Genomic DNA, 13751 nt, shown 5'->3' with positions numbered 1-13751 from the left:
CAGCCAATCAGCATTCAGGGCTCAAACCACCCAGTTTATAATAACAGCTCTCTAACAGTTTGACACAGCTAAGGGCTGTGCCCAGGCACTCTGCATTGCCTCATGCGGAAGAACAGCCCTTGGCCGCTGTATATTGACCATATTATACCACACCCCCTCTGGCCTTATTGTTTAATTATAGCCCAACGGCCGCAAGATGGCGGTATTACCCGTTTTATGTCGTTTGTCATCTTACGTCCGAATTTAATGTGCACAGCCGGCAATACACTCGTTTCCCCCATGGACTGGCTCGTAAATAAAGCATCCTCCATTCAGGCTGCAAAGGTGTCAGTTTCCTCCTTAACTCAATTGAATGCCTCGTCGGTAAAAAAAAAAAAAGAGACTGTCTTAATAAAACACAATTTTCCACCACTATGCTACAGTGGCTAATGCTACACCGGGATGGTGCTTACCACATTCAGCCAATCAGGTTGCAGATGTCTGTTTTCACCCCTGGTCTGTTTCAAAATAAAAGTGGTGCTTACTGAACAAGCACTTTTTAATTAAATGCATTGGATTTGTTGCCATGAACTCGTTTACAGAACATTATTCACAGTTTGAATAAGAAAGATAAAACATTTATTAAGTGAAATGATAAAGTTAAAACGAGATTTAGAGTAGAATGTATTTTTCACCCGAGATGCAATATGCAATGAATGTAATGATTGTATTGTTTACAGGTTTATTAAATGACAGTGCACAAACACTTCCAAGACTGTAAGGTCAGATGGCTTTTCATGCTTTAGGAAGTCAAGGTACAGTATGTGGGTGAGGTGGGTAAGTGGCATGGTAGTCAGGGATCAGTCCGGGCACGCCAGGGAGTTAGCAGCACGGGATAGGCAGCATGACCAGAAGGACTGGAGACAAGCACAGCCAGGAGTCATCAGGCCAGGGTGTCCTCAGGCACAGAGAGAAAGAAAGATGGGGATTAGTGGAAGCATTCCTAAGATCACACAGTACACCAGAGATAAGACAAGCTCACACATATAAAACATGCACCTTAACCCACATAAAACATGTAAGGTAGTGTATTCAGCTTCTTATATGGACCCCCATGAACTTAGACGACTCGCCTATGTCCACCTCAACAACCTGGATGTTGTGGATGTACATGGTGTTGGAGGTATAAGCTGTAGAGATACACACAACTAAAACAACACACACACACACACAGGGTGTGGCATAATATAATAATAACCGGTATAGTGCCATAGTGCCATATCATGGATAATGAGGCCTAGAGCAAGTTTGGTGAGACATTACCAGAAGAGAAGACAGGTCACATGTTCCACTAAATACAATAACTGGAGACAGTGGGCTGAATCCAGGCAGAAGGCAATGCCAGTCAGTTGGATGTGTCTGTTCCCCTGGGTGCTTGTAAGCATTTCACGGTAAGGTCTAGACCTGCTGTATTCGGCGCATGTGACAAATACAATTTGATTTGATATTGTGCTAACATTCTAAAAGCAATCTGAACTAGAGGAGACAATGGCCTGTGCTTAAACTTTATTTTATTTTATTCCAGGTCATGAGTTAATGTTGTCTTACTTTTGTCCCACCCGTCTCTCCTGGAACTTCTCCTAGGCTAACAACTAAGACTAGCTAGCATGATACTGGAAACCTATGCTGTCATTTAGTCTCTAGATGTGTTAAGAAAATGACATGTTTGGAACCTTAAACAACTAAACACAACTCTACAACCGAAAAGCACTTCCGGGTCCGTTACTTACATCGGTTAAAATCCCTTTTTGAAAATGAACTCTGCGAAACATGCTCATCCTCTACATTAGGAATGTGCTGACTTCACTACATAATTTTAGCTTCTGTTTACCAGAGGAAATGGGCGTGTTAGTTCCACCCGGTGTTACTTTCATCCCGGCTCTCCCCTACACATACTGTATTTCCCCATTTACGAACTTAGTAGTAGGCTAGGCTACATTTCTACACCCCTACAGCAAACCAAGCGGTGGGTCAAGTCTGCCTTTCGGCTAAAACACAAATTAAGGATTGTGCCTTTATTGTGACCGACCGTTTCATGGTGATCGGAGATAAATAGCATAGTAGCCTATAGTTGGTGTGGTGTCTAGTTCACCGTGTGCTCATGGCAACACTGGCAACATATCGCATGGCAACATATCGCAAACTACAAAATAAAGGTTACTCACGCAGGTAAAACAAGCGGACCTGACACGTCGAGTGTGTCTAGGAGCACTGACTGAGCGTAACCACGATGGTAAGGAAGTTATTCCAGTGAAATCGTTATGTACAATAGTCGGCTAATAGTTAGATGTAGCCTACACTAGAAATAGTTACTTGCGTGTAAAAGTTACGTGCTTCTCTTCTTTTGTTACAGGCAAAGTTCCTGACTCAAGACCAAATAAATGGTAAGGCGCGTTAGGCTGTGTGCATATATGTTGAATTGGATAACGGTGATAATTTTAGGCGAGTACGGCACAAGGCACGATTGTTAATCACATGTCGAAATAATCGTGGGTATTCATTTAAATTAATTCCTGGTACGCACAACCTATTTATAATCGTTTTACATTGCGTTACTGTCTGAAAATGTCCACTATCTTGATGATTGGGCTTAGGATAGTCTCTGATCGATACTCAATAAATTGGCAAATAAGATGAAAACTACTACAATTTCACAGAAGCCTACATTCCAGGACTACTTCTTATTGCTGGATGTTGATGTGAACAGACTTCTATTCCACGTAATTTTCCGTGTGCCTGCCACAACACAATGCACCCCATTTGTGTCAACGTTCCTGTTGAGAAGACACACACAATGAATCACTTATATCACCAGTCTTTTGATAGTTTTGTTGTCAAATGTCGATCATAAAACTGTTCAACAATATTTTTAATAGGATATTACAGACTGTGGAGGACTAGTTTATGTATACCAATATATCTTGAAAGCATCTGATTGGTGCTATCATGCATCATGTATGCACCTAGCCCAAGATGTAGTCTTAAGGTGCCTACCTTTACCCCTTAAGGTCCTAATGTTATTTTCAGAGGTAGACTGACTGGCATCCAAAACAGCCAAATATTTAGCAGACACTCTTATCCAGAGTGACTTACAGTTAGTGAGTGCATACATAATTTTTTTAGTTTTCATACTGGCCCCCCGTGGGAATCAAATACACAACCCTGGCGTTGCAAACGCCATGCTCTACCAACTGAGCTACATCCCTGCCGGCCATTCCCTCCCCTACCCTGGACGACTTGTGCGCCGCCTCATGGGTCTCCCAGTCGCGGCCAGCTACGACAGAGCCTGGATTCGAACCAGGATCTCTAGTGGCACAGCTAACACTGCGATGCAGTGCCTTAGACCACTGCGCCACTCGGGAGGAGTGCCACATGAATCGATTCTCGATTGCAATACGGTTCTAGAAACATAAAGGCCTTTATTTTCATATCACATCAAAATAATTTCACAAATGCAAAATATACACGTACTATTTTAACCGGCTTTATCACAGTTGCAGCCGACAGTATTTTTCAGTGACGACACGTTTCTGTTACACACAGGTGTTTGGAGCATGCTAGATAGCTAGTTAGCACAGGTTGTTCCTCTGTCTTCCGTAAACATGCGCTGTAACATGAAGATATGGCTGTGTGGGAACACTGACCCTAACCTTATAAAGGTGTGTATCAATTTAACCTTAAAAAAAAAAAAAAGTTTTCTCGCTGATATGAAAGATAAGGTCCTTGTGCTTCCAAAACCGTACCACAAACGATGCATGTTAACGTTCAGACCCAGCGTTGGGGCTCTTAACAAAACTCCCCCCTACAGAAGACGCCTTTGTCCAATGACTCTTATATGTAATGTAATGGAACTGAGAGTCATGATCAAGGGCTAGTATTCAGTGCACCATGCAACCCATATATAGTTATATGGCCCTTCTGTGCTTGCCTTTCAGTAGGCAGCCTATGCTCTCCTCTGTGTGATCGCAGCAAATCCTGACGGCTGTAATCCCTCATCAAAGATTAATGAGCGGTGACTGCAGATACTGTCTCGATTAAGACTGACCTGTATCTCCCAATGAAGAGTATAATGCTCTAGTTCAGTCTTAGCCAGCAGATCAGACCGGCTTGCTTACAGCTGCACTAAGGTTGGACAGGCTTCCTGTGTAGATTAAGACATTGGGGAGCCGGCGCAAAATATGGCTCGGAAAACGTACCTCAATCCAGGGATGAGAAATGCGTTGTACTCTGAATTGTCCCATTATCACAACTGTTACACAGAGAAGATTGAACTGTTAGTTTTTTAGCTGTCGCTCAATTTTCTCAGTGTAGCAATTGGGATAATGGGACAATTCGGAGTACAACGCATTTGTCATCCCTGGATTGAGGTACGTTTTCCGAGCCTTGTCTCACGCCGGCACCGTGGTGTCTTAATCTACTAGTTCAGTCTGTGAGATAAATGGGCTTTATGCTTAACACAGTGAGTTTAACAGCACACCTTACCCTTAACTGCACACACAACTAACATCAACAACATGCATTATAGTCTTTCATGGTTGAGGGTTAAGGAGAAATGGACTACTTCTCTTCTGGTCTTTAAAAAAATAATGTGTGTGTTGAAAATGCCTAACCACATGTATAATCTATTTGCATACACTTCAAACAGTCATACATACCCCATTATAGGTTTCTTCACTGTACCCAGGCAAAAAGCAAGTTTAGCTTTAAAAAAAACGGATAAAAAACAAACATTCTATCACAGCGCCGCTCCTCTTTCTACATTTGTAATTTAACTGTACTGTATATAACAATATGAATCTGTACAGTGAGCTCCAAAAGTATTGGGACAGTGACAAATGTGTTGTTGTTTTGGCTCTGTACTCCAGCACTTTGAATTTGAAATGTACAATGACTATGGGGTTAGACTGTCAGACTGTCAAGTGCAGACTGTCAGCTTCAATTTTTGACTGTCAGCTTCAATTTGAGGGTATTTTCATCCATATCGGGTGAACCGTTTAGAAATTACAGCACTTTTTGTACATAGTCTCTTCATTTTAGGTGGCCAAAAGTATTGGGACAAATTCACTTATATGTGTATTAAAGTAGTACAAAGTTAAGTATTTGATCCCTTATTCATAGCACGCAATAACTACATCAAGCTTGAGACTTTACACATTTGTTGGATGCATTTGCTGTTTGTTTTGATTGTGTTTCAGATGATTTTGTGCTCAATAGAAATGAATGGTAAATAATGTATTGTGTCATTTTGGAGTCACTTTTATTATAAATAAGAATAGAATATGTTTCTAAATACTTCTACATTAATGTGGATGCTACCATGATTACGAATAATCCTGAATGGATCGTGAATAATGATGAATGAGAAAGTTACAGATGTACAAATATCATACCCCCAAGACATGCTAACCTCTCACCATTACAATAACAGGGGAGGTTAGCATTTTTTTTTTTTGGGGGGGGGGGGTTGATATTTGTACGTCTGTAACTTTCTCACTCATTATTCACGATTCATTCAGGACTATCCATAATCATGGTAGCATCCATATTAGTGTAGAAGTGTTTAGAAACATATTCTATTCTTATTTCCAATAAGAGTGAATCCAAAATGACACAATACATTATTTACAATTTTTTTTCTCAGTATTAGAAAGGTGTTCTTAATATTTAACTCCTATTTTTTTATTTAAAATGTAATGTAATATCTTATGTTGTTCTTGTCTATAGCTGTTCTGTACTTACAGTGCATTCGGAAATTATTCAGACCCCTTGACTTTTTCCACATTTTGTTATGTTACAGCCTTATTCTAAAATGAATTAAATAAAATAAAAAGCCTCATCAATCTACACACAATACCCCATGATGACAAAGTGAAAACATTTATTTATATAAAAATAGAAATACCTTATTTACATAAGTATTCAGACCCTTTGCTATGAGACTCGAAATTGAGCTCAGGTGCATCCTGTTTCCATTTATCATCCTTGAGATGTTTCTACAACTTGATTGGAGTCCACCTGTGGTACATTCAATTGATTGGACATGATTTGGAAAGGCACACACCTGTCTATATAAGGTCCCACAGTTGACAGTGCATGTCAGAGCAAAAACCAAGCCTGAGGTCGAAGGAATTGTCTGTAGAGCTCCGAGACAGGATTGTGTCAAGGCACAGATCTGGGGAAGGGTACCAAAAAATGTCTGCAGCATTGAAGGTCCTCAAAAACACAGTGGCCTCCATCATTCTTCAATGGAAGAAGTTTGGAAGCACCAAGACCTTTCCTAGAGCTGGCTGCCCGGCCAAACTGAGCAATCGGGGGAGAAGGGCCTTGGTCAGGGAGTTCCTCTGTGGAGATGGGAGAACCTTCCAGAAGGACAATCATCTCTGCAGCACTCCACCAATCAGGCCTTTATGGTAGAGTGGCCAGACGGCATCCACTCCTCAGTAAAAGGCACATGACAGCCCACTTGGAGTTTGCCAAAAGGCACCTAAAGGACTCTCAGACCATGAGAAACAAGATTCTCTGATCTGATGAAACCAAGATTGAACTCTTTGGCCTGAATGCCAAGCGTCACGTCTGGAGGAAGCCTGGCACCATCCCTATGGTGGAGCGTGGTGGTGGCAGCATCATGCTGTGTGGATGTTTATCAGCGGCAGTGACTGAGAGACTATTCAGGATCGAGGGAAAGATGAACGGAGCAAATTAAAGAGAGATCCTTGATGAAAACTTGCTCCAGAGCGCTCAGGACCTCAGACTGGGGCGAAGGTTCACCTTCCATCAGGACAACGACCCTAAGCACACAGCCAAGACAACACAGGAGTGGCTTCGGGACAAGTCTCTGAATGTCCTTGAGTGGCCCAGCCAGACCCAGGACTTGAAACTGATCGAACATCTCTGTACAGACCTGAAAATAGCCGTGCAGCGACGCTCCCCATCCAACCTGACAGAGCTTGAGAGGATTTGCAGAGAAGAGTGCGAGAAACTCCCCAAATACAGGTGCCAAGCTTGTAGCGTCATACCCAAGAAGACTTGAGGCTGTACTCGCTTCCAAAGGTGCAAAGTACTGAGTAAATGGTCTGAATACTTATGTAAATATAATATTTCAGATTTTTTTATTTTATACATTTGCAAAAAAATAAAAAACGTGTTTTTGCTTCGTCATTAAGGGGTATTGTGTGTAGATTGATGAGGGAAAAAACGATTTAATCAACTTTAGAATAAGGCTGTAACGTAACAAAATGTGGAAAAAGTCAAGGGGTCTGAATACACTGTATTTGTACATTTTATGTGAACCCAAGGAATGTGCAGTAGCTAATCGTGATCTTAGTAAACTAAACTAAACCTATTGAATTAGAAGGATTAGAACGGTCTTGAAACCTCTGACCATGGACATTTGACAGGTAAACTCATGGGTACACTTAAAATGTCCGACAGTCCATTTTATTATGGCATAATTAACCTGTATGGGGATGTCCGTTCTATTCATTCCATTTCTATGGTTTGATCTCCTCAGGGGAATAGCCATTAGAAGCCTACATAGACATACCTAGAAGAACTGTAGAAATGTGACAACCTCTTCTTTCTCACAGAATTTAAGGAATGCTTTTCACTCTATGACAAGAAGCACAAGGGTAAAATTGAGGCCAAGGACCTGATTATAGTTATGCGCTGCCTGGGGGTCAGCCCCACTTTCATTGAGGTGGACAGACACCTGCAAATCTCCAAGATAGGTACGCATGTCTGTCTGTCGGTCGGTCAGTCAATCTGTCTGTCTATGTGTCTGTCTATCTGTCTGTCTGCCCGTCCGCCTGGCTGTCCGTCTTTCAATATCTTGTCATTGCTAAACTATCCCTTACAATCAATCAATTTCATATTCAACCAATCATTCGATCGATCATTCAATCAACCACTCTCCCTCCGTTCCACTAGATAAGGGCGGAGAGCTGGACTTCTCCACCTTCCTGACCATGATGCACCAGCAGATCCAGCAGGAGGATCCCAGAGCAGAGATCCTGGAGGCCATGAGGATGACGGACAAGCAGAAGAAGGGCTACATCCTAGCCTCGGAGCTCCGGGCCAAGCTCACCGGGCTGGGAGAGAAGCTCACTGATAAAGAAGGTAAGGGTCATAAACACGCATGCCACATGTATACGAGAGAGTGTAGCGTGTATGTATGTGCATTGTGTTTGTTTGTACAAACCCCACACATCCAGAATCACGGGTGTGCATTATTGTACCAACTTAACAACATTTCAATGGTAGTAAATGTAATTTAATTACTTTGTTACTTTATTACACCCAAACTGTATATTCTGTTTGAAAAACACTTGACATTTGACATATGTATGACAGAGATTGTATACCAGTAGTCATAAAATGTCTTAAAACATTCAAAGACCAGTGATGAAATGACTGATTCGATGAGTTATAATTAAGTTGTGTGGGCGTCATCTTCTCACTTCCCTGCAGTTGACGAGCTGCTGAAAGAGACTGGTGTGGGACCAGACGGACGTGTCCACTACGAGGAGTTCGCCAAAACAATGACCCTTCCTTCTACAAACTGCTGAGCAGCCATCAGGCCGGGCACGATCATACTGTACCGCAAAAGTGCACTGACTCTAAGCATCTGCATGCGGGCTGCCCACTAACAACATGTTGAGATGAGAAATAATAATAATATAATATAATAATAATAATAATATGCCATTTAGCAGACGCTTTTATCCAAAGCGACTTACAGTCATGCGTGCATACATTTTTGTGTAAATAGTTTTTTTTCTTTATAAGCTTTCTGAGGGATATGTTTCGATTGTTATTATGTTTTCCTTATGTTTCCATTATATCTCCTTATATGTTGAGGGAAACAATGATGTGCCTGGTTGAATCTTCTGCACTTTAAATAGATAGCTAATACTAACTGCCATTGTAATAGCTTATCACTTTTACCAAGTCATCACTAAAAAGCCTACTGACATTTCCACAAAGTAATGACATTGTTTTTCTTATTGATACAAGAGCAACTTGATTTCTTGATAATAAATGGACCAATAATTTTAGGTCCAGATTTGCTATAAAAATGTTTTTATGTAAATGTGAATAAGCTTTGTAGGGTTGGGTCAAACACATTAATCTCTCGTGGACAGACTTTGTATGCCAGAGGTAGTTTACGTGGTGTGGTTCAAAAGTGGTGTGGCAAAATTCATACATGTCTTTTCTGGGGCCTGGAGTTTTTCCTGATCTCATGACCTGGTCAGGTAAAACTCTGGGTCCTATTCATAGGCTATGACAAAATATTATAATTATAGATAGCTTCGTTTTTCATCTGTACTATGACTATAGGGCTGGGTTTTTTCTTGTCAGGTCATGTGAATTGGAAACACTCCTGGCCTAAGGTGGACCTTTCAAACTACCACAAACCCTGTTATTATTCATTCTGAATCTGATATCAAAAGATCCAGAGACAACAACTTCAATGGACAACATACTTTGTAGTTTAATGAAGTACTATAGCAGGGCTGAGTGTTATGCTTACAATGTCTTTAAATATTATAATATATATATACACTCACAATGTTAAGCAGTAGACTTTTAAAACAAAAAAAGACAGACAGGTTTCAATGTAGAAAATAATTTTAATTCTGTCACAACCTATTATCTGTTCATCTGACTGCAGTGCTCTTCTGCAATTAATTCTGTAAGCTTTATGTAAGGCAGGGTTACATTTTAATCCTATAGACGAAGAACCATTTAAGTGCTTTTTGAAGAAAAAAATTTGATTTTATGAATCAATATAAAAAGTATGGAAAATACTGAAATATTTAATAAAAAACTAGCAACTTGTCACGCCCTGACTCAGGGGACGCTTATATGTTGAGTCAGGGTGTGTATATTCCTTGTTGTGCTTGTTCTATGTATGAGGATCTAGTATGTCTAGTTCTATGTTGGCCGGTGTGGTTCCCAATCAGAGGCAGCTGTCGCTCGTTGTCTCTGATTGGGGACCATACTTAAGCAGCCTATTGGCACTGTCTAGTTGTGGGATCTTGTTCCTTGTAAGGTATTGTGTGTGTGTGTGTGTGTGTGTGTGTGTGTGTGTGTGTGTGTGTGTGTGTGTGTGTGTGTGTGTGTGTGTGTGTGTGTGTGTGTGTGTGTGTGTGTGTGTGTGTGTGTGTGTGTGTGTGTGTGTGTGTGTGTGTGTGTGTGTGTGTGTGTGTGTGTGTGTTTGTGCGCGCGCGCGCTACCTTGGACTTCACGTTTCGTTTCCGTTGTTGTTTTGTTGTGTGTTTAATCGTTAAAATAAACATGTACGTATATCACGCTGCGCCTTGGTCTGACCCGTCATTCAACGAACGTGACACAACTATAATTGAAAGAGAGAAGTGTGATGAAATTATCTTTCAATAATTACACTTTTGATGTTACATACACATAAAAAAAGATAAATATTTGACAATATCAGAATCTTTCTAAACACACATATGGTTGTTCGTTGCAAGGGTTCATTTAACACTATACACCAGGGATCATCAACTAGATTTAGCTGCGGGATTATTTTTTCTTGAGCGGATGATTCGGGGGTCCGGAACATAATTACAAATAATTTGTAGACAGCAAATTGACCTCAAGAAGCCGAAATCGATATAATGTTTGACTAAAACATAACAATGTCAAACCTTGCTTACATTTGTATACGATCACGTTTCTTTCTTAAATTAAAATCACTTGGAGCTGATTTCCTGTTTTTTTTGTCTATTATGTCCAAAACATTTAATAAAAAAATGCATTAGCCATTTAACTGTTATGGTTGGACAAACGTGTTCATATTGTCTGTTTAGACTGCTCTGTGGTGGAATTTGTAGGTTTTTTACTTTTAAGACAGTGACATTTTCACCACAAACATTTGTGAATAATCACCAGCAGTGTAAATAAAATAATATGCTAACATTAATGGACTAACAAACTGTCTGACTAACATTTTCAGGAACTTCAGAATCCCTTGGTCTTTGGTAGCAGCAACAGATAGTTTCATCTTCTTTACCCTGTGTAGCCTCATAAACTGCATGCTTTCCTGGCGAGTCGTAGTGGGAGGACCACACAACATGTCATCGCGTGACTCCATGTTTACTTCGATATGATGGTTAATATAGCAATATTTGCGCATAAAAGCGCTTCCATCGACATTTCTTGCAGAATTAATTTTATCGACACAAAAAGATCCAACCTTGTCTAGAGTATTTTGTTTTCTCGACAATTGTAAAGTTTTCCCGAAAACTGTCATGGCATTTTTTTTAACCCACATGTACTTTGCTCACATAAAAAGGTGCGATGGATACCTGGTTAGTGAGTCTATATAATTAACGTTAGCTTGTGGCTGCATGATTGCATCAACCTAGCTAGCTAATGCTAAACTACTAAAGCTTATATTTGTAGTTTTCTTAGCTACAGTGAGGGAAAAAAGTATTTGATCCCCTGCTGATTTTGCACGTTTGCGCACTGACAAAGACATGATCGGCCTATAATTTTAATGGTAGGTTTATTTGAACAGTGAGAGACAGAATAACAACAAAAAAATCCTGAAAGACACATGTCAAAAATGTTATAAATTGATTTGCATTTTAATGAGGGAAATAAGTATTTGACCCCTCTGCAAAACATGACTTAGTACTTGGTGGCAAAACCCTTGTTGGCAATCACAGAGGTCAGACGTTTCTTGTAGTTGGCCACCAGGTTTGCACACATCTCAGGAGGGATTTTGTCCCAATCCTCTTTGCAGATCTTCTCCAAGTCATTAAGGTTTCGAGTCTGACTGTAACGATCCCGGCAGTCTGAGTCGGGTCCTGTCTGTGGACTAGTTTTTCTGCTCGGGATCTCCAGTTTCCCGAGGGTTCTGGAACGCTCCGGGGAGCTCTCTTGATTTCCGCACCTGCATCCCATCTGCAATCTGCACACCTGGTCCTGATCATCACCCTTCTTAGGCTCTGGCCTAACATCCATTCCCTGCCGGATCGTTAGCCATGAACAGTAGGTTTACCAGAGTATCAGTCTTAGAGCCTCTAGCGGTAGTTTTGTTGTTTTTGCACCTTGTTGGTTTGTTGTTTACTTACCTCCGTTTGTTCCATCTGCAGTCACTCGTCCGGAGCCTTCATCCAACCTCTGCCTGGTGGTCGGCGGCTGCCGAGCCATGACGGGATCAACCACTGCACCCCCAACAACTAATCAACGCCGCCCGCTCTGTTCCCTGGATTATTCAGCATCACTCTTGAAGTTGTAATAAACACTCACCTTCGTTTCAACTTACCTTGTCCTGGTCTGCTTCTGGGTTCTGGCTTTGTAACTCGTGACAGAACGATCCGGCCAGTAATGAACCCAGCGGACCTGGACTCTGTTCGCCATGCCATTACCCATCAGGAGAAGATGTTGGGCCATCATAGCACGGTACTACAGGAGATCGCGTTGTCAGTTCGGAACCTTTCTACCGGTCTGACGGAGGTCCAGAACCAACGCAAGAGTCCGGTGGAGGATCCACTACCGGTTTCACCCATCTCGCCTGCCGCTTCTGGAGCTGTGTCCTTCCGTGAGCCCAAGGTTCCGACGCCGGATAAATATGAGGGGGAGCTGGGAAGATGCCGTTCCTTCCTTATGCAGTGTGGATTAGTGTTCGATCTACAGCCCTACTCTTATGCCACAGACAAGGCTAGGATAGCCTTTGTGATTGAGTTGCTGCGTGGTCGAGCGCTGGAGTGGGCTTCAGCCGTTTGGGAACGACAGGATCCCTGCATGGCTTCATACCAGGGGTTCACGGCCGAGATGAGGAAGCTCTTCGACCATTCCGTCCGAGGGAGGGACGCAGCTAGGCGCCTGTTTTCGCTTCGCCAAGGAACTCGCAGCGTGGCCGACTTCGTGATCGAGTTCAAGACATTGGCTGTGGAGAGTGGGTGGAATGAGGAGTCTCTGCAAGCGGCCTTTTACCAGGGTCTGTCGGAGCAGCTCAAGGATGAGTTGATCTCCTATCCGGAGCCTAGTGACCTGGACAGCTTGGTAGCCTTGTCTATTCGGGTGGATAATCGAGTCCGAGAGCGAAGGAGGGAGAAGCAATGGGTCCCGTCCAACCGATCAGCTTCTCAGGTTCCCGTCGGGTCGGGTGGTGGACCAGAACACGTCGATCATGCTCCACCACAAAGGATTAGTGGAGAGGTCCTCTCTCCCAATTCTGAACCCATGCAAGTGGGGCGGCACGGGTTAACCAAGGAGGAGCGTCAACATAGACGTAAGACCAACTGCTGCCTCTACTGTGGTAGCTCGGGACATTACATCTCCACTTGTTCCCGGCGGTCGTCAAACTGCCCGGCTCGCTAAAGTTGGGAGGACTTTTAGCGAGCCAGTTTCAACCTCTCAGTACCTCTGTCAGACCCCGCTTTCCGGCTACCCTTGTGAACAGGAATCAGAGCTTAGCGATTAACGCTTTTATCGATTCAGGTGCCGGTGGAAGCTTTCTTGATGCCGAGTTGGTGGAACAGCTGGGGCTTTCCAAGGAGCAATTGCCGGAAGCCATTGAAGCGACCACTCTGAACGGCAGTAGTCTGGCACGTATCACGATGAGGACTGAACCGGTTAAGATGCTGTTGTCGGGGAATCATTCGGAGATGATTTCATTCTTCATTCTGCCGTCTTCCCATGTTCCTCTGGTCCTTGGATACCCCTGGCTGAAGGAACACAAT

The 13751-nt window shown here is 42.4% G+C and overlaps 1 protein-coding gene across 1 annotated transcript; it reads left to right on the top strand.

Annotated features, from left to right (window-relative positions):
* Positions 1-19: 19 nt before the first annotated feature.
* LOC121532106 (calmodulin-like protein 4) lies at positions 20-9946 on the top strand. The gene is made up of 5 exons (XM_041837810.2): positions 20-2272; positions 2393-2423; positions 7626-7766; positions 7966-8154; positions 8506-9946. The coding sequence occupies exons 1-5, from the start codon at positions 2270-2272 to the stop codon at positions 8601-8603; spliced, it is 462 nt and encodes a 153-aa protein (XP_041693744.1). The 5' UTR covers positions 20-2269; the 3' UTR covers positions 8604-9946.
* The last annotated feature ends 3805 nt before the right edge of the window (positions 9947-13751 follow it).

This window comes from Coregonus clupeaformis, chromosome 19 (assembly GCF_020615455.1).
Source record: "Coregonus clupeaformis isolate EN_2021a chromosome 19, ASM2061545v1, whole genome shotgun sequence".
NCBI lineage: Eukaryota > Metazoa > Chordata > Actinopteri > Salmoniformes > Salmonidae > Coregonus > Coregonus clupeaformis.
The sequence above is the reverse complement of the archived record's forward strand: the minus strand, read 5'-3'. Positions and strand labels throughout refer to the sequence as shown.

Excerpts from the sequence above, each read along its gene's own strand:
- LOC121532106 (XM_041837810.2), top strand. Across the intron at positions 7,767-7,965 it reads CCTGCAAATCTCCAAGATAG|ATAAGGGCGGAGAGCTGGAC; the intron begins GTACGCATGTCT and ends CCGTTCCACTAG. Across the intron at positions 8,155-8,505 it reads GAAGCTCACTGATAAAGAAG|TTGACGAGCTGCTGAAAGAG; the intron begins GTAAGGGTCATA and ends ACTTCCCTGCAG.